General features: G+C 43.1%; 1 protein-coding gene and 1 long non-coding RNA gene across 2 annotated transcripts in view; one reads left to right on the plus strand and one right to left on the minus strand.

The window, feature by feature from the left end:
* Nucleotides 1-17,343, plus strand: part of PHEX (phosphate regulating endopeptidase X-linked) — a 128,441-nt gene extending 111,098 nt beyond the window's left edge. Inside the window, exons 17-22 of the mRNA XM_072137987.1 lie at nucleotides 9,375-9,442; nucleotides 9,622-9,752; nucleotides 11,012-11,077; nucleotides 12,002-12,106; nucleotides 12,530-12,606; nucleotides 13,804-17,343. Coding sequence (XP_071994088.1) covers nucleotides 9,375-9,442; nucleotides 9,622-9,752; nucleotides 11,012-11,077; nucleotides 12,002-12,106; nucleotides 12,530-12,606; nucleotides 13,804-13,906 — 550 coding nt within the window. The 3' untranslated portion in view covers nucleotides 13,907-17,343. The remainder of the gene's footprint in view (nucleotides 1-9,374; nucleotides 9,443-9,621; nucleotides 9,753-11,011; nucleotides 11,078-12,001; nucleotides 12,107-12,529; nucleotides 12,607-13,803) is intronic.
* Nucleotides 1-21,948, minus strand: part of LOC140119201 (uncharacterized) — a 183,961-nt gene that overhangs the window by 111,169 nt on the left and 50,844 nt on the right. The gene's annotated exons all lie outside the window — the stretch shown is intronic.

Raw genomic sequence — 21,948 nt, forward strand, 5'->3', positions numbered from 1 at the left:
TTCCATTTATTATATTTTGTTCTATTCCCTAAGAAGAATGGCTTGACCGTTAAATATTCTTTTACCTCGTGTTACCCCATCATCTTCATAAACCGTAAGCTCTGGCGAGCAGGGACCTCACTCCTGTTGTTCCATACAAATGTTGTGCTCTGTTACAATACATTTGTATTTGTTTCCTATGATTTGTAAAGCGCTACGGAATATGATGGCGCTATATAAATAAAGATTATTATTATTATTATTATGGAGGCAGTGAACTAGTAGTAGATTAAAGGTGCTGCAACTATGTTAGTTGGATCTTGGGATGGAGCTGGCGCTCTGCAGCCAGGCGAGCTTTTGCCAATCCAAGCCCCTGTCTCTAGGCTACTCCCCAAACAGCACTTCTAAGAACCTTTTGTATAAGATCAAGTGTAGTAGCGTTCTTATAAGTTTAGGATATGGCGGGTGAGGGGAATGTAAACAGATGCGCAAGAAGCGCTGAAATAATATCCCTAAATGGTAAAAGTTTGCAAGTATATTTTGTGGATTACACAGCAGGGTGGCGACAAAGTTAACAACTTTGATGTGGAATGCCCTGTAATAGCTCTTGGGCGGTGTGCCTTTTATCGCCTAGGCTCAGCAGTTTCAGCACCGCCTGCTGTCGCTTAGCGACGGCACTGCTGCTGTGCCTAGAGCTACCGACTGATGGCGCCATGCCCACGGATGGTAATTCGGAGGAGGAGGAGGTGGAGGAGGGGTGGGAGGAGGTATAGTAGGCCTTTGAGACCTGGACCGAGGTAGGCCCCGCAATTCTCTGCGTCGGCAGTATATGACCAGCCCCAGGGTCAGACTCGGTCCCAGCCTGCACCAAGTTAAGTGTAGTAGCGTTCTTATAAGTTTGGGATATGGCGGGTGAGGGGAATGTAAACAGATGCGCAAGAAGCGCATGATGCGCATGGAGCTGGCGCTCCGCTGCCAGGCGAGCTTTCGCCAATTCAAGCCCCTGTCTCTAGGCTACTCCCCAAACAGCACTTCTAAGAACCTTTTGTATAAGATCAAGTGTAGTAGCGTTCTTATAAGTTTAGGATATGGCGGGTGAGGGGAATGTAAACAGATGCGCAAGAAGCGCTGAAATAATATCCCTAAATGGTAAAAGTTTGCCAGTATATTTTGTGGATAACACAGCAGGGTGGCGACAAAGTTAACAACTTTGATGTGGAATCCATGAAAACAACCCAAATTTCTGCCTGACACACCTCGTTTGATAAAGGGACGATGTATGGAGGCAGCTATATGGACGACTTTTGGAGGTAGCAATGGAGACAACGTGTGGAGGCTGCTATGGAGACAATTTAATTTGGATAGTGCCTGTATGTGGCAGTCCCAAACATTTTTCAAACCAGAGGAGCAGGTAGGTGGCCCTCCAGTAAAATGGAATAGATTGAGTGCCTGTATGTGGCAGTCCCAAAAATGTTTCAAACCAGAGGAGCAGGTAGGTGGCCCTGCAGTAAAATGGAATAGATTGAGTGCCTGTATGTGGCAGTCCCAAAAATTTTTCAAACCAGAGGAGCAGGTAGGTGGCCCTCCAGTAAAATGGAATAGATTGAGTGCCTGTATGTGGCAGTCCCAAAAATGTTTCAAACCAGAGGAGCAGGTAGGTGGCCCTGCAGTAAAATGGAATAGATTGAGTGCCTGTATGTGGCAGTCCCAAAAATTTTTCAAACCAGAGGAGCAGGTAGGTGGCCCTCCAGTAAAATGGAATAGATTGAGTGCCTGTATGTGGCAGTCCCAAAAATGTTTCAAACCAGAGGAGCAGGTAGGTGGCCCTGCAGTAAAATGGAATAGATTGAGTGCCTGTATGTGGCAGTCCCAAAAATGTTTCAAACCAGAGGAGCAGGTAGGTGGCCCTGCAGTAAAATGGAATAGATTGAGTGCCTGTATGTGGCAGTCCCAAAAATTTTTCAAACCAGAGGAGCAGGTAGGTGGCCCTCCAGTAAAATGGAATAGATTGAGTGCCTGTATGTGGCAGTCCCAAAAATGTTTCAAACCAGAGGAGCAGGTAGGTGGCCCTGCAGTAAAATGGAATAGATTGAGTGCCTGTATGTGGCACTCACAAAAATTGTTTCAAACAGAGGACCGGGTAGGTGGCCCTCCAGAAAAATTAAATGCATGAAGTACTATAGCAAGAGCCAGTGGGCCCTGTCAAAAAATAGCCATTTTCCTCTGCTTTACTGTACAAAGAGGAGGAGAAGGAGGAAAATGAGGAGGAGGAGGAGTGGATCAATTATTCAGGTTGAGCTTCCTTCACCTGGTGGAGATTGGAAATTCTGAGAAATCCAGCCTTTATTCATTTTAATAAGCGTCAGCCTGTCAGCGCTGTCAGTCGACAGGCGTGTACGCTTATCGGTGATGATGCCACCAGCTGCACTGAAAACCCGCTCGGACAAGACGCTAGCGGCAGGGCAGGCAAGAACCTCCAAGGCGTACAGCGCCAGTTCGTGCCACATGTCCAGCTTTGAAACCCAGTAGTTGTAGGGAGCTGTGTGATCATTTAGGACGATGGTATGGTCAGCTACGTACTCCCTCACCATCTTTCTGTAAAGATCAGCCCTACTCTGCCGAGACTGGGGACAGGTGACAGTGTCTTGCTGGGGTGACATAAAGCTGGCAAAAGCCTTGTAAAGCGTACCCTTGCCAGTGCTGGACAAGCTGCCTGCTCGCCTACTCTCCCTCGCTACTTGTCCCGCAGAACTACGCACTCTGCCGCTAGCGCTGTCAGAAGGGAAATACTGTTTCAGCTTGTGCACCAGGGCCTGCTGGTATTCATGCATTCTCACACTCCTTTCCTCTGCAGGGATGAGAGTGGAAAGATTTTGCTTGTACCGTGGGTCCAGGAGAGTGAACACCCAGTAATCGGTGCTGGAATAAATTCTTTGAACGCGAGGGTCACGGGATAGGCAGCCTAGCATGAAATCTGCCATATGCGCCAGAGTACCAACGCGTAAGAATTCACTCCCCTCACTGGCCTGACTGTCCATTTCCTCCTCCTCCAACTCCTCCAACTCCTCTTCTTCTGCCCATACACGCTGAACAGTAAAGGACTCAACAATGGTCCCCTCTTGTGTCTCACCAACATTCTCCTCCTCTTCCTCCTCATCCTCCTCCACCTCCACCTCCTCCGATATGCGCTGAGAAACAGACCTGAGGGTGCTTTGGCTATCAACAAGGGAATATTCTTCCCCTGTCTCTTGTGACGAGCGCAAAGCTTCCGACTTCATGCTGACCAGAGAGTTTTTCAACAGGCCAAGCAGCGGGATGGTGAGGCTGATGATGGCGGCATCGCCACTGACCATCTGTGTTGACTCCTCAAAGTTACTCAGCACCTGACAGATATCAGACATCCACGTCCACTCCTCATTGTAGACTTGAGGAAGCTGACTGACCTGACTACCAGTTCTGGTGGAAGTTGACATCTGGCAGTCTACAATCGCTCTGCGCTGCTGGTAAACTCTGGATAACATGGTCAGTGTTGAATTCCACCTCGTGGGCACGTCGCACAACAGTCGGTGAGCGGGCAGTTGGAGGCGGCGCTGCGCTGCCCTGAGAGTGGCAGCATCTGGGCTGGACTTCCTGAAATGCGCACAGATGCGGCGCACCTTCGTGAGCAAATCAGACAGATTGGGGTATGTCTTGAGGAAACGCTGAACTATCAGATTTAACACATGGGCCAGGCATGGCACATGTGTCAGTCTGCCGAGTTGCAGAGCCGCCACCAGGTTACGGCCGTTGTCACACACAACCATTCCCGGCTTGAGGTTCAGCGGTGCCAGCCACAGATCAGTCTGCGCCGTGATGCCCTGTAATAGCTCTTGGGCGGTGTGCCTTTTGTCGCCTAGGCTCAGCAGTTTGAGCACCGCCTGCTGTCGCTTAGCGACGGCACTGCTGCTGTGCCTAGAGCTACCGACTGATGGCGCCGTGCCCACGGATGGTAGTTCGGAGGAGGAGGTGGAGGAGGGGTGGGAGGAGGAGGAGGCATAGTAGGCCTGAAACACCTGGACCGAGGTAGGCCCCGCAATCCTCGGCGTCGGCAGTATATGAGCAGCCCCAGTGTCAGACTCGGTCCCAGCCTCCACCAAGTTAACCCAATGTGCCGTCAGCGATATATAGTGGCCCTGCCCAGCAGCACTCGTCCACGTGTCCGTGGTCAGGTGGACCTTGTCAGAAACGGCGTTGGTCAGGGCACGGATGATGTTGTCTGACACGTGCTGGTGCAGGGCTGGGACGGCACATCGGGAAAAGTAGTGGCGGCTGGGGACCGAATACCGAGGGGCGGCCGCCGCCATGAGGTTGCGAAAGGCCTCGGTCTCTACTAGCCTATAGGGCAGCATCTCCAGGCTTAGCAATCTGGAGATGTGCACATTAAGGGCTTGGGCGTGCGGGTGGGTTGCACTATATTTGCGTTTCCGCTCCAGCGTCTGGGGTATGGAGAGCTGAACGCTGGTGGATGCTGTGGAGGATCGTGGAGGCGACGATGGGGTTTTTGTGGCAGGGTCCTGGGCAGGGGGCTGACTAGCAGCTGACACAGGGGAAGGAGCAGTGGTGTGCACGGCCGGAGGTGAACGGGCTTGTTGCCACTGAGTGGGGTGTTTAGCATTCATATGCCTGCGCATACTGGTGGTAGTTAAGCTAGTAGTGGTGGAACCCCTGCTGAGCCTGCTTTGGCAAATGTTGCACACCACAGTCCGTCGGTCATCCGGTGTTTCCTTAAAGAACCTCCAGACTTCTGAAGATCTAGCCCTCGCCGCAGGAGCCCTCGCCACGGGAGCTTCACTAGTTGACACATTTGGCGCTGATGCACCAGCTCTGGCCCTGCCTCTCCGTCTGGCCCCACCACTGCCTCTTCCAACCTGTTCTGGTCGAGGACTCTCCTCCGTCTCAGAAGCACTGTGTTCACCCGGCCTCTCAACCCAGCTTGGGTCTGTCACCTCATCATCCTCCGATCCCTCAGTCTGCTCCCCCCTCGGACTTCCTGCCCTGACAACAACTTCCCCACTGTCTGACAACCGTGTCTCCTCATCGTCGGACACCTCTTTACACACTTCCACTACGTCAAGAAGGTCATCATCACCCACAGACTGTGACTGTTGGAAAACCTGGGCATCGGAAAATTGCTCAGCAGCAACCGGACAAGTGGTTTGTGACTGTGGGAAGGGTCCAGAAAACAGTTCCTCAGAGTATGCCGGTTCAAATGCCAAATTTTCCTGGGAGGGGGCAGACTGGGGGGGAGGAGGCTGAGGTGCAGGAGCTGGAGGAGTGGCGATTTCGGTGACATGGGTGGACTGCGTGGAAGACTGACTGGTGGTGGACAAATTGCTCGAAGCATTGTCAGCAATCCACGACATCACCTGTTCGCACTGTTCTGGCCTCAACAGTGCTCTACCACGAGTCCCAGTAACTTCAGACATGAACCTAGGGAGTGTAGCTCTGCGGCGTTCCCCTGCTCCCTCATCAGCAGGTGGTGTCTCACCCCGCCCAGGACCACGGCCTCTGACCCCTGCAGTAGTTGGACGCCCACGTCCCCGCCCTCGTCCTCTACCCCTAGCCCTCGGGTTAAACATTTTTAAAATGAGAGTTATAACTTTATTTTTTTTTTTACTTTTTTTTGTTTTTTTTTGTGTTTTTTTTTTTTTTTGTGTTTTTTGTTTTTTTTTGAGTTTTTAAAACCAAACAATGCTATCCTATTGCTATGGCTATTTTCTAGCCAAGTATCAAAGCACACTACTATGCCAGATGAGATGACACTGAGTTAGTGCCTAATTGAAATCCAACCCCTACTAAATTTTCCCACTTCGGTCTTTGCTATGGATATGTGCGTCACTAAGCGCAGAACACAGCGGTCGCAAGTCTCACTACAAATTGCTCAGAATTGGCTAGTACATGCACTGCAGAAAGTACAGCCACCAGCAGATCAACCAGAAATCAAATATATAGAACGCTACTGTATGCGTAAGTAAGCTCTTTGTATTCTCCTATGGCTATTTTCTAGCCAAGTATCAAAGCACACTACTATGCCAGATGAGATGACACTGAGTTAGTGCCTAATTGAAATCCAACCCCTACTAAATTTTCCCACTTCGGTCTTTGCTATGGATATGTGCGTCACTAAGCGCAGAACACAGCGGTCGCAAGTCTCACTACAAATTGCTCAGAATTGGCTAGTACATGCACTGCAGAAAGTACAGCCACCAGCAGATCAACCAGAAATCAAATATATAGAACGCTACTGTATGCGTAAGTAAGCTCTTTGTATTCTCCTATGGCTATTTTCTAGCCAAGTATCAAAGCACACTACTATGCCAGATGAGATGACACTGAGTTAGTGCCTAATTGAAATCCAACCCCTACTAAATTTTCCCACTTCGGTCTTTGCTATGGATATGTGCGTCACTAAGCGCAGAACACAGCGGTCGCAAGTCTCACTACAAATTGCTCAGAATTGGCTAGTACATGCACTGCAGAAAGTACAGCCACCAGCAGATCAACCAGAAATCAAATATATAGAACGCTACTGTATGCGTAAGTAAGCTCTTTGTATTCTCCTATGGCTATTTTCTAGCCAAGTATCAAAGCACACTACTATGCCAGATGAGATGACACTGAGTTAGTGCCTAATTGAAATCCAACCCCTACTAAATTTTCCCACTTCGGTCTTTGCTATGGATATGTGCGTCACTAAGCGCAGAACACAGCGGTCGCAAGTCTCACTACAAATTGCTCAGAATTGGCTAGTACATGCACTGCAGAAAGTACAGCCACCAGCAGATCAACCAGAAATCAAATATATAGAACGCTACTGTATGCGTAAGTAAGCTCTTTGTATTCTCCTATGGCTATTTTCTAGCCAAGTATCAAAGCACACTACTATGCCAGATGAGATGACACTGAGTTAGTGCCTAATTGAAATCCAACCCCTACTAAATTTTCCCACTTCGGTCTTTGCTATGGATATGTGCGTCACTAAGCGCAGAACACAGCGGTCGCAAGTCTCACTACAAATTGCTCAGAATTGGCTAGTACATGCACTGCAGAAAGTACAGCCACCAGCAGATCAACCAGAAATCAAATATATAGAACGCTACTGTATGCGTAAGTAAGCTCTTTGTATTCTCCTATGGCTATTTTCTAGCCAAGTATCAAAGCACACTACTATGCCAGATGAGATGACACTGAGTTAGTGCCTAATTGAAATCCAACCCCTACTAAATTTTCCCACTTCGGTCTTTGCTATGGATATGTGCGTCACTAAGCGCAGAACACAGCGGTCGCAAGTCTCACTACAAATTGCTCAGAATTGGCTAGTACATGCACTGCAGAAAGTACAGCCACCAGCAGATCAACCAGAAATCAAATATATAGAACGCTACTGTATGCGTAAGTAAGCTCTTTGTATTCTCCTATGGCTATTTTCTAGCCAAGTATCAAAGCACACTACTATGCCAGATGAGATGACACTGAGTTAGTGCCTAATTGAAATCCAACCCCTACTAAATTTTCCCACTTCGGTCTTTGCTATGGATATGTGTGCCACTAAGAGCTAAACACAACGGTAGCAAGTCCCCCTGCTAATTCCTCACAAAATGGTACTAGATGCAAATTAAAATAAAAAAAGTCGAACGTTATTGTAGCCCTAAGAAGGGCTGTTGGGTTCTTTGAGAATCACTCCTGCCTAACAGTAAGCTAATAGAACACCCTAACGCTTTCCCTGACCAGCAGCAGCTCTCTCCCTAGCGGCATCCAGACACAGAATGATCCGAGCAGCGCGGGCAGCGGCTAGTCTATCCCAGGGTCACCTGATCTGGCCAGCCAACCACTGCTATCGACGTGTAAGGGTACCACGTCATGCTGGGTGGAGTGCAGAGTCTCCTGGCTTGTGATTGGCTCTGTTTCTGGCCGCCAAAAAGCAAAACGGCGGGAGCTGCCATTTTCTCGAGCGGGCGAAGTATTCGTCCGAGCAACGAGCAGTTTCGAGTACCCTAATGCTCGACCGAGCATCAAGCTCGGACGAGCATGTTCGCTCATCTCTATTTACAATCCTTTATCCTGGTGGTAGATTTCCTATAAGGATGGATTGTAGGGGTGTTAGAGAATTAGCTGGGAGACCACAGAGTAGAATGTTTTAGTAGTCCAAGCAGGAGATAAGACCTTATCTGAGAGATGTTTTTGTGGTGGAGGCAGCAGGTTGTAGAAAAGTGTCCAAAATCATTCCTCCCAAAAAATAAAAAAGTCGTTAGCTAGCGTGTTGCTACTAATTATTGTGATCATCCTATAATGAAGTTGGTAAAATGCAATAAAAGCTAATTATGATGCAATGGTCACTTATTCTATAAGGCACATTTGCTAAAAACTGTGCAGTCTGTATGTGCAGTTTGCCTGTGTAGTGTGCAGGGGGTGCTATATTCAGGATTTATGGTGCATGTTCCTAATGAATCTGGCGCACCCTGCACTGACCAAAAGACCAACTTTTTTGCTGCACCTTTAACATAGGACGTGTGACACACTTCTGTTGGTCTTTGCATGATAAATGTGGTGCGCTGTCCGACAGAGCGCCATAATACCCATTTCAATGATGAAATTTGTGTTGCGTGAAGAATAGCCACAACTCTAAAATTGTCACTTGCGACATGTGGAGCGGGCACTTCTTATATACAAGAAGTTTGAACTGAAAAGAATGTGCAAAGTCAGACAGACAACTGGCACAAGCACCTTAGTAAGTGTGGTCCTGTATGAGTATGTTTAGATAGAAAAGTGTCCATCTTCACCTTAGTGACCGCACATAAACAAAAAGATTCATAGATGAGTTTCATGAAACAGACAGTGCCTACTGGGTTAAACCCTCCTGGTGATGAAATAGTTAAGACACAAGAACTTGGCGTTGTAATGTTTCGATTTTTACTAGGAGCAGCATAATTATGATTTGGCAGACACTCTGCTTTTACACTTTACATGGTGATTTCATGTACTGTATAATGAATGACAATTATCAACATGGAGAGATATGAAACAGATTTCTGAAGTTTTCTGTTTGCACTGGAGGTAAGATGAAACTGGCCGCCAACTTGAAAATATAATGAAAACGGAATTTGCATGCATCAGTGTCAAACATTTGCCAACTTTCCCAGGGGAAATGATTAGAACTGGCAGCCCGATGATCCCATTTCATCTTTGATCTGTGATATTCCCAGGCAACATTGTGAAAATGAATAATTAAATTCTGAATCCTAGCTGGTTCCTGATAAGAAAATAAATGATGAGGGGAACATCCGAACTCTTTATGAAATAGGGGATTTGGAAAGATTTTACTGGTATTTAGAAGCATTTGTGTGTTTTTTTGACAGGTCCCTCAGCTATGGAGCAATTGGAGTCATTGTTGGCCACGAGTTTACACATGGATTTGACAGCAATGGTGAATATTCCACATTCCTTATCTCCATATAAAGAAAAACCCCTACAATTCTTACAAGCTTTTGGCCATACATACTTCCCCCATACATTCCTCCTAATTCAGCCTAATGTTTGATCTAAAAAATCAATGCAATATTGTAGTTGTCGATGTGTCTTGCATAACATATTTGTGATATATAGGCCGGAAGTATGACAAAGATGGAAATTTACATCCATGGTGGACAACGGAATCTGAGGAAAAGTTCAAGGAAAGAACAAAATGTGTCGTTGACCAATACAATGACTATTACTGGAAGCTTGCGGGAATGAATGTGAGTATTACTGTTCAGATCTCTGATAACCTGAAAGACAAATTATTTTACCTATGATAAGATTCTGAACTGTATTTCTTTATTATTACAAATGTTTCATTTTTAAAGCCACCCACCTGTTCAAAATGGCTTCCTGGCCAAGGTGCTGTTGACATTTATTATCACACAGCAGACATACCTCCACAGAAAATTAAAAGTTACCACCGTCTTTGCTAGTATGAGATTATTCTTTATTAACATATAACAGGGACCATATCTTTTGAATGGGTGGTGGGATTAAAAAGTAAGCAATATTCATTAAGAATAGAGATGAGCCGAATTTTGAGTCCCAGTGCATCACGCTCAACTTGGACATAATTAATAATAATTATTATTTTACTTACATATAGAGCACACAAATTATGCAGCGCTGCACAGAGTTTGCCAAATCCGTTCCTGTCCCCAACGGGGCTCACAATCTCATCAACCTATCAGTATGCTTTAGAGTGTGGGAGGAAACCGGAGGACACGGGATTGTTTTTCAAGTTCGGGTTCAGGTGTGTCCCGGGCAACCCAGTCATACTGCCGGATTGGCGGCTATGTAGCCAATTTAGCAAGTTACACCCCTACCTATTAGCTATGGGTGTGATTGGCCAATCCAGCAATATGTCCAGGTTGCCCGGGATGCACCTGAACCCGAACTTGAAAAACAATCCCGGTCATCTCTAATCAGGAGTACAGAGATAATCAAATCAGTGTATGCTATTCAGCATTATGTACTTGATGATTGTTTTTTTAAAGGGAATCTATTATTAGATTTGACCATACATGGCTATAGACATTGCTAGGAGGCTTCCCTGAAGATCTGTGTAATGTGATATGTGTTTAAATTAAAAATTGCATTTTTTGAAGTTGACAGATTTATAAGAATAGCAGCAAGCTTGAAATCCAGGACTATTAACACAATGCTTGCTTTAAAAAAATGTAAGAATTTCTGTCTATTCTGGCTTAAACAAATATGTCAATTTCTATAACAGTCTGAGGTTTAGACTTAATTGCATCATTTTAAGCTGATGGGCATTGATGAAAAATATTTACCTTGTCATCCAACTATTAAGCATTGTAATTACAGGACAATAGGGCCTAAGACTTTCAGGAATTGTTACTTTCACAAGTTTGATATTAATGATAAATATGAGCGATTCAGTTACTTTGCTTTTTAAATTAACCATTGTTTTATGTTATTATATGAGCATTCCAATACATTGTTATTATTTTAGGTTAAAGGGACAAAGACGTTGGCAGAAAACATTGCAGACAATGGAGGGATGAGAGAAGCCTTTCGTGTAAGAAACTGTATATAATCTTCATCTCCACATTAAAATGATAGAAATAAAAATCAATCTTTTCATATTGCGTTAATGGCTTACTGGAATTAAAAAATGCAACCAGGTCTTTCGTCTTTTTATGGTAATTCTTGATTTTTTGCAAAACCACAGAAATGAAAAAAAAAAGTGGGTGTCATTTTGAAAGGTTCTCCTTAAAGCAGTTTATAATTGTTAGTCTTTAATAACCACAAGTTTGTGGTTATTTTATGAGGACATAACCCTCTTGTAAGCATTTTTTTATTAGATCCTTAATGCTTTCCCAATTTATTGAAATTACTGTATGTTTAGACTGTTGGAGAGTGTGGAGTATATGTATGTTGGTACCTATTGGCCCAGAAAATTAGAGGCACTGGCCCCTTGGTTGTATGGACTGTATTGTGGTGTGATTTATGCTCTCTGTTCAACTTGAGTGAAATTCAATGAGAAATTGAGTGACTGGAGTTAATGTACTCAGTTGCACCATCACATGCTGTGTCAGCATGTCTGTGACACTGATGGAAGAAATGTGTCCTCTGTTGATGGTAAAGGGGTTATTTGATAAAACCCGGAAAAGACAGGGGACAAGAGGCCCCTAGTCCAAAAAGGGGTTATTGGAAGTTCCATCAAATTGAGTTGAGCACTATTTGACCATGTACACCAACTCTCTGTTCACTTTTGACACTCAAGGGCACTTGAAGGACCCCATTCTTATGATTTCTTTGTGTCCAAGAATTCAGAACCTGGAAATCGCACATTTCGAGATAGCGGATAGGTATTTATTTATTGGAATGCTCCTTTAATTTTTTTCAATAACAAAATGAAAAATGATATTGGCTATACTATTGCACCTAATCACACATGCTGTATAATAGTACTAATATGTTTTTTTCCCCATCATGACAGGCATACAGAAAATGGATCCAGGAGACAAGAAGTGGTAAAGAAGAATTGCTTCTTCCGGGCATAGATCTTAACCACAACCAACTGTTTTTCTTAAGTTATGCTCATGTAAGTTACCAAATAATGATGCATCTAAGTAACATACCCCTGTCTCTAATATTCAGACAGGCACAGTATGGTAATTTTTAGGGTTTGTATGGTTCCAACCCCTTGGAACTATCTCTGTCAGCGCCATTGGGATGAATGGATCAGGCGAAGCATGCGCAAGCAGATGCTTCCTTCATCTCAGGGTATGAAGGGGGTACAACGGACCCCCAATATTGCAATCCATAGGGGTCCCATCACTAAGATTGCAACCAATTAACAAATTATCCCCTATGATGTGGATAGGAGCTAACTTCTATGTCACTGGAGAACCCTTTAAGTAAGGTTTAAAGGTTCCAGAGTTCCTGTTTTAAAACTGTAATGACCCCCAAAAGGGATTATAGTCTGTTATCAGCAAACAAAGTATTTTTTTTCTTGGCATATTAGGTAAGGTGCAATACATTTCGTCCTCAAGCTGCAAGGGAAATGATCGTAAATCAAGTACATAGTCCACCTCAGTTTCGGTAAGTACTTCGGATCGATGTCCCATTATGAACATACAGTTGTACATTATCTATAGTAGTAGCTACATCTAAATCCAGAAAATTAATATGGATGTATTTCCTTTTTTTTTATCTTAAAATACAGTGAATTCATAAGTTACAGATCTAGCAAGTTCCTTCATTACGTATAGCGCACCTATGCATTTTTTGCCTACCGCCCAGTCCTAATAGTAATTGTGTTTGAATGCTCCAATATGCAAATAATGCAGAACACTGCAGTACAATGCTGTAATAGACGATCATTTCTAGATTAACAGAAATGTCCAGATGTTCATTGGAGGTCCCATATTCAGGCCCCCTACAGTTTCAAGCCAATAAAGCTGATTTATTGTCATTTGGGCTAATCCGCCTTCTTCAGTGCTCCTAAAATTAGTTTGTTTGGTGCAAGTTTTTGGGGAAGAGGAGAATATACAAATGTTTTGAAGGGTAGAAAATTACTGCCATGGTGGAAAGAGCGAGGTCGTCTCCAAGTTTCAGTAGGCCCCTGGGTGACGGAGCGTGTCTCTTGTCTCCTAAAATATTCCCTAGTTTATCATCCCAAACAGCCCCTTCATGGTTATTTTATATACATTCCACTCATGGTTATTTTATATACAGCCCCCTGATGGTTATTTTATATAAGACCCTCTCACTCCCTATGGATTCATTAGCTACAGCCCCTCACCCCCATGGATTCCTTATGTAAAGCCTTATGTGGGCCCCCCTGCAGCTCTGGGCCCCGGCCCTGTACTGCCGCCAGCCCTGGGGAAAAGGGTTTGCCTGACTTGGTTGAGGGGGTGTTTTACAAGTCAGCCACTGGCCCTTAGAGTTGATATAAAGGTCAGTGAAATTGAGTTTGACACCCCTGTTTCAGGGTATATGTAAACACAGTAGCTTTACTGTACATAGTTTGCAGCAACTTGGCATAATACAGGTTTCCATTAAAAGTTTGTGCGAACCCACAATTCTTTATACAAAATGTGCAAGCCACAGAGGCACTGACCGGTCCAGGCCCATTCAACAATGCAATTCTGTTAATAGCTTTTATACTGGTTTCATATATTATAAAAAGTATAGACCTTGCAGTATGTCTTCCGTGCAAATAAAACGACTATAGGTTTTTGAGTACACGAACAATAAATCACATGAACTTACAGACTTACATTTTTTTCCCCACAGGGTAATTGGTGCAATGAGTAATTTTGAAGAATTTCGTAAAGCTTTCAACTGTCCAGAGAACACATTAATGAATCGAGGAAATAATTCATGCCGAGTCTGGTAGAAGTGAAGACTCATTTTATGTAATACAAGGACTGCTGTTTGAGCTGCTGTATAAATTGTTTTATGGTATTTCATTTTTGGAACCAAAGAGGATAATCCACTTTAACGTCTTAGAGCTATTTGGAAAAATGATGGGGGATTAAACACCCATGCTGTTTTAGGATTGCTCATGGATACTTGTCACATGCTAAGATTTTGTAGCCAAGATTATACTGTCCTTCAGTACTGTGACTCCGCAGTGGACCTCATCTTCAATGGACAAATTGTGCTTTCTATGACTTGGCCATGAGATAGAAAAGGAAAATTAAAGGTTGAATAATAATGACTCCTAAAAGTTTCATTGTTAGTTATTTTGTGAATATCTTGGACAAGACAAATTCAAAGACATTCTATACTTACATATGAAGCTTATATAACTTCCCACTTAAAGTGATCCATCTATAAGTATAACATTTATTCCCTGGGAAGTATTCAGCATTCATATGACAGTATACTATCTTACTAGTTCATTTTATGGAATAACTATTTAGGCTGTGTTCCGATCTCATTGTTTCCCTACAACAGATGGCAGTAACATGTCTCCCTGTGAGGTATGTCCTTCAGATTGGCTCTTCCCAGTAAAGGAGTGAGCACTGGCAATGTTCAGGGAGTCCCCGAAATGACATAACTGTTATTTGGACACATCACTGTGGAAACATGCTCAGCGGAGTCTAGTAATGGATGCTAAACAGTGGCATCTGTCTAACTTCTAATGGCATCTGCTGAGAGCACACTGCTTTATCCGGAGGGAAGTAGGTTAACTGCTTTGTGTTTTTTAACCTGTATTTCCTGCTGGATGCACATGTACTAAGCAGACAGAGGCAAGAAGAATGCCTTCATCTGGCAGTACAGACCCGCTCATTGGGGCACATTTACTGAGGGCCGTGCGCCAGATTTCTGTTGAACGTCGCATGTTCTTTTCAGTGCTTGCACAGGTATTTAAGAAGTGTCTGTGTCACATTTGTGTCAGATGCAACATATTTCTGCACTGAAATGTGCAGTCGTACCGTGAGCCACATTCAACAAGTCCGACAGAACTGTGTCGCATGGCTCAAGTTAAAGGTGCACCAAAAAAAATTGGTGCAATCTGTTGGAGCTGTGCAGGGGACACATGATGCATAAACAATGTGCGCCAGAAATTCTGAATCTAGCGCTTTCTGCACACTACACAGGCAAACTGCACGTAGTACACACTCTACTGTTTTTATCAAATGTGCCGCCCCATTGTGTATATTAGGAGCTGCCCTGGCGTATGCTCTGAATCTATGCCCAAAGCATGATGTGAATGTAGCTTTATGTTGCCATATTCCATAGGTGTCCTTCCTTATCTTTTCTCTTTGCTGAACATGACCAGACATGCATCATAAGAAATGTGGTTTCTCACGACAATATTGTTTGAGATCTTGTGTAACAAAGTGATCTCTTGCATGTCTCTTTGCAGTAACACATTGGTTGTATTTTATCTCAGTAAACATTGGTTGCAAAGTAAATTTCAGGTTTTATAGAGGTTATAATTTTACATTGAATTGGTTTAATGAGAAATCACAGTTCTTATTTTAAGAGTTCTAATTAGACCTGAATATGAAATCCTACCATACTACATTCAGTGATCAGATAAATACAATTCGATATGCAAATATCTTTATAAAGATTGTATGAATACACCTTATTAAATATAATATATACACACTATAAGAAAAGTGCCTGTTATTATTCCCTTTGTCTTATTTGCTCTGATTGGACTTCATGTATAATAGATTTCTTATGGTTTATTTTGCTCATGGTATTTTTGGATCATGTTCATATACAACCACATGTTACTAGTTTGTGTATAAGTTTCTATCTTTCTTCACAATTCTAATGTAGAGGCAATTTACTGGATTTATTTGTACTTTTATAGATATGATTTGATTCACATTTGTGTTACTTGTGGTACAGGAATGTATGAGGTCCTAAATCTCCTAATTATTACCTTAGAAAGCAAAGAAGAATATCCATAAAGATTGGTCAATGGGACAATTTTTTTCTTAGCTACAATTATTTTGACATTTATGCAGCACCACCCGGTGGCTGTAATATTCTGAGCAATGTATTTAGTGTAAAAGAAAAAGTATTGACACGCAAATAATTGTGAAAAGAACAAGCAATAACTACATGTTATGACCAGGGGCGATAAATAACAATATTTCAACCCACATATCTAAATACATATTGGCCCACATTTATCAAAATAAGTGCGTTATGTGTAGTGTGCAGTGGGCACCAGATTCATGATTTGTGGCGACCGTTCTTTATGAATCTAGTGCCCCCTGCAGTGCTCCGACAGAATGCACCAACTTTTTTTGTACACCTTAAACAGAGGGGGTGCGACATAATTCTGTTGGACACTGCATGATAAATATGCGCGTACAACCCCGACTGTGCACCTAAATGTCTCGTTCATTGCAGCATTTTGTGTTGCATCGGGTATAGTGCAACCGTGCCATATATGAGTGGCAGGCGACACATTTGTGTCTCAGACACTTCTTAAATACATGTACTAGCAGTTATGTGCACATAAAAGAACGTGCAGAGTCCGACAGAAAACTGGCGCAGGGGCTTTAGTAAATGTGGGCCATTGTTGGCTGCAACTTAGAGCTTTGTATAGCAGTAATAGAGTTACCCCTAGAATAGACTGACAGTGGTGTTCAGCTTTTCTTGGTATAAGTTGAGTTGTAGCTGCAATACCATAAGGGTAAGGTCGACACATTCAGGTTTTCTGTAGCAATTTTGGATGCCAAAAGCAGTGTAGATAATACTGGGTGGATAATATCATATTATTAATAGGTGCTATTCCTCCTCTCTATTTACTCCACTCCTTGTTCGGACATCAAAAACTACATCTGAAAACCTGAACGTGTGGACAGTCCCTTCTCAGCTGCTCCTGCGTGACATTTACTGCAATAATTTCAGGCTGTGGCAGGTCATGACAACGTAATCAGCCTCTGTGTAAAACCGGCCTGAGCATTACGTGCTCTGCAAGGAAATAATAGGAGCACCAGAGAAGGTAAGTTCTTTATTATTTTTAAACCTTCCAAGCCATTAAGGGTCAGTGCCAGCACTGGGCATACCGGGGCAAGTGCCAGGGCCTAGAGGTGCTGGGGGGGCTCACATAAGGCTGTACATAAGGACTCTAAAGAGGTGAAGGGGGCTTATATAAAATAGGTGCTGTTTGGTATAATAAACTAGGGAATATTTTATGGAACAGGAGACTGTTTTAGTTTCTGAATATTTAATGCCGCCACATGAGTTCACTACAATGGGGCCCAGTGATGCTCTGTTGCCCAGGGGCCTACTGAATCCTGGAGATGACTCTGAAGCTATATATAAAAAAAAATCTTTAAACCTTGACAAACCCTTTAATAAATCTAATGAATAATAAGACAATTGAAGCTTAGAATTTCAAGACATATAATCATTGCAAATAAAATGTATGTGAAAAAATTTTGAGTTGAGTGGGAAAGATGCAGCAACAAAAAGGTAGCATGTTACATCGCTGGAAGCAGTACAGAAAACATCATGTGGTGTCAGGGCCGGCTCCAGGTTTTAGTGGGCCCCTGGGCGACAGAGCCTTAGTGGGCCCCTCCGTGGGCCACCCTCCAGTGGCCACACTTCCCCCCCCCCTCCCCACACACTGACCACCCCCCCTCCCCTGCGGACACACTGACCACCCCCCCTCCCCTGCGGACACACTGACCCCCCCAACCTCCCCCTGCGGACAAACTGACCCCCTCACCCCCCCCTGCGGACACACTGAACCCCCCCTCCCCCTGCAGACACACTGAAACACACCCCCCCCTGCTGACACACTGACCCCCCTTCTCCCCCTGTATACACAGTGACCCCATCCCTCCCCCCGCGGACACACTGACCCCCCCTCTCCCCCTGTATACACACTGACCCCATCCCTCCCCCTCCCCCTTCCCCCTTCCCCCTGCGGACACACTGAAACCCCGCCTCCGGGAAAGAAGTATTTTACCTGTCCTGGTTCCCCCGGCGCAGCACCTGCAGCTGTCTTCGGCCTGGGCCTCCCGTACGCGCCGGATCTGAAGCCGGCACACGTGACCCGATGACGTCATCATGTGCGCCGGCTTCAGAGCCGTCGCATACCCTGCGGAGCACCGCATTGTGGGATCCGGGACAGGTGAGTTTTAGATTCTGCCTCTATGCTGCGCTCCCGACCAGCGCAGCATAGAGGCAGAAAAATTATCGATCCGGATGGTGATCAATTGTACCAGTGTCTTATAGCGACACTGGTACAATTGATCCGGGGGCCCGAGTGGGCCCCTCCAGTACCCCGGGGCCCCGGCACTTGCCCGGGTTGGCCGGGTGCTGGCGCCGGGCCTGTGTGGTGTTATCCTGAATTATATATAGATGCGTTGTATGTTGGGCTGCATCTACCTAGAATTTGCCCTTTGGGTGCCCTCTATGGTTTCTAGGATATGTGGTAAATGAATTGTGCATTTGTACAAAATGTATTGTTAAGATGATAATACTCTTTTATCAATCGTCTGCCTGAAAGAAATTGATAAAAATCACATCTGTCTTCCCCTGGTTTAAATTGCACTGATTCCAGACTAAAAAACAAATGACACCTAAAAAACAAATGACCTCAAAGCTACTCATAGACACCACTTTGGTGTGTCTATCGCTATAGTAGTGCATCCACAAATTCAGATTTTTTTATTACAATTTTTCCTATGCCCCCAGGAGGAAGGGGGATAATTATGATGGTACATGACTTGATTACACAGCGCTTTTATAAGTTTTTGGCGCATGATAAAACCAGTATTGCACTCATGATAGAAATGGCTATTGGAACTTGTCATAAGGTAGAACTATCAAATGCTGATGACAGATTCCCTTTGAAACCTAAAGTTAAAATATTTTTGTTTATTACATTATAGCTGCAATAAAGGTATCTGCATCCTTTAAATAAATTACATATTCTGATGAAATCTTTTTTTACATTATGAATATTTTATACAAGCAGGTCATATAAATTTCTAGCATAATTTAATACAATTATTTGTAATAATTTTCAAAGAAAATAAATCATGGACTTGTATATGAAACAAAGATCACAAAGCTAATACCCCAGGGGTGAGGGGTCAAATACTTTAAGAGCATATGTTAATGTTATACATACTGTATGTGTGTTCTGATTTTCACACTGTCCTTGTTCTTATGGTTTTGGTCAATTTATGACCTCTGTAATATTTTGTAAGATTGTATAGGGGAAATGAATTAAATAATTAAACACAGTTTTTGAAAACATCTCTTGTTTGTCTGTGGTATTAGTCTGATGAGTAAATTGTATTCTGGAAATTTAACATAGAATCAGTAGGGTAGTGTCCACAACATTGTAATGACAGCATGGCCAGGATGTGAATCAGGGTAGCTAATGCTTGGCAGGAGGCTGCAAAAAATTAAAATAGAAATAAGTTTAAAGTACAACTTGAAAGTATAAAAACATAGTATACAAAACACTCCAGATTTTGTTTGTTCCATTGCTTTGCAGAAATTTTGATATGCTTGCACCAATCGTGGGTATTAACTGTTTAAATGGCACCAGCATTAAAAGCCATCGGAAGTATGTAAATTGTGCATGCACTGCCATTGTTCCTAGGATCCTTAATCCCCAATGTCACATGAGGATCCTAAGGAAAATGGAAGCGTTTGTCAGCCACTGATATATCTAAATCCCGCTGCTGGTTTTGCCGCCAGCATTTAAAGGGTAACATCCACAATTGTTGGCAGCAACAATCGCTGGTGTGACTGGTAGGGTGTGAGTGTTCCTGAACTTGGCAAACTGGAACCTGAAAAGGTTTGCTCCTCCCTATCTGTGATCTATCCATTTCTTAAAGGAAAGCTGAGATGATGCAGGAACATATTTTGGTTAAGCATATAATCTGGCCGTTTCGTTATAAAAATAGATAATGCCTCAGGGCATTAGGACATGCGCATTGTAGGCTCACAGAGCGCACCTGCCGGCACCGAGTGGGTGATTAGCAAATATAAGAATCTATTTTATAACAAAACAGCTGGCATGTGTGGGTCAGAACGACCATTTCCAAATGGTAGGTTTCCTTTAAAGAGTAACCATCATGCCAGAAATAATATTATAATTACTAACAAAATCAAAAACTTTCTCCAACACAGCAATAACAAAGTTTAATAAACTATTAGGTTTAGAATAAATACTTGATGCCTCTTACCAATATTTTCTTTTTTCAGGCATTTCCATACCATATATTCTAGGTTTTCCTTAACTTTCATTATAGTTAATAATATAGAAGGAAAATATATTCTAATCACTAAATTGTCCTATCCTGTGGTTCACAAAAAATGATTTAGATTTTATATTTCTATTTAAAAACATTCATCATATAATAAGTTTCTCATTGCCAAAAGGCTGATCCACTGTATGATACCCATTTTTTCTTCTTCCAAGAAATGGTGTTCTAAATCTTCATAAATTCCTCATAATAATAATAATTTTCCTAGATATTAGTGCATAATTCAGGCTTAGAGAATGGACAGTTGATATAGAATGAGACTGTGGGGCCTGAGACTAAACCCCTGTCCCTTCCTACTTGCCTTGCTAACTCTAAGTGGTAAGGGACATTTGGATTACGTTTCCTTCCTTTGCCAAAGTGCAAAACACGGAGATGAAGACAAGACAAACAAAGAAGAATAGTCATAAAATCTATCAAGGAAGCCAGCAAGTATAAGCCAGTGTTCACACTAGTAATTTCAGAGTGAAACACAATGACACAATGGGGCAGATTTACTTACCCGGTCCAGTCGTGATCCAGCAGCGTGTTCTCTGACACTGATTCGGGTTCTGCTGGGATTCACTAAGGTCGTGTGCCCGATGTCCACTAGGTGCCGCTGCTGCGCTGAAGACCACTGGAGTTCACCTGCTTCGTTCCGGTGTATGTGAGTGATATTCTTGTGACACAATTTTTTTTTAAATTCCGCGTTTTTTCCGAATCCGTCGGGTTTTCCGATGGCCACGCCCCCCGATTTCTATTGCGTGAAAGCAGACGCCGATGCTCCACAATCCGTTCACGTGTGCCAAAATCCAGGGGCAATTCGGCGCAAATCAGAAATATTCGGGAAACCCAGTGGAAAAACGCAATTGAGACCCTTAGTAAATGTGCCCCATTAAGTGCATCCTCAGCCATACTTGTGGACAGAGGATGACGCTGGCATAACTTTGAAAGGAAAATTTGAGAAACACAATTTTGGCATCATTCTACTTTTTGAAAGAAGGAATCACATATGACATTTTGGTAGAAATCATTGTGAATTTGTAGCAACACTTTAATATTTTGTTCAATTTACAGCTGAAAAAAAAATTCCAAAAAACACAGTTGCACCATTTTCCAATGGTCCTTTCTTTTATGGCTTTTACTCTGACTCTCACTCTTGACCTTATGACACATCACAATTTTTGTTAAGGTAATTAAATTTATGTAGCTTTGTTATGCCTTTGTAGAATAGAAATTTTTTTTAAAAAAATAATATAATAAAAAAGAGCAGTGTAATTCATTTTGTCAGGAGCTGATGTTTTTGATTGATACTCTTTTGAAAACTGTACAAAGTTTTACTCACTTATTCAAATTTTTATGGGTGGCAGAAGGGAGAAATGCATTGATTTGGACATTTGGATGTTTTTTAAACTGTTGACTGCATTGGATAATTAATTTTTACATGTTGATAGATCAGATATTTTGGGACACATGTATATTACGCTTGTCTATGATTTTATTTATTTCAATATACAAAAGTTCTAGGAAAAAGGGTGTGGCTGTATCAGAAAATGGCAAACGACAGCTGTAGAAGCCTCTCAGTCATGCTCACCAATCGGCAACATCCGATGATGTAACGGGTTGATGTTTGGCATCTATATGGTACCTATTTGAACTGCTGTTTAGATGCCACAGTTGGCTTTGACTG

This window comes from Engystomops pustulosus, chromosome 2, assembly GCF_040894005.1.
Source record: "Engystomops pustulosus chromosome 2, aEngPut4.maternal, whole genome shotgun sequence".
In the NCBI taxonomy this organism is placed as follows: domain Eukaryota; kingdom Metazoa; phylum Chordata; class Amphibia; order Anura; family Leptodactylidae; genus Engystomops; species Engystomops pustulosus.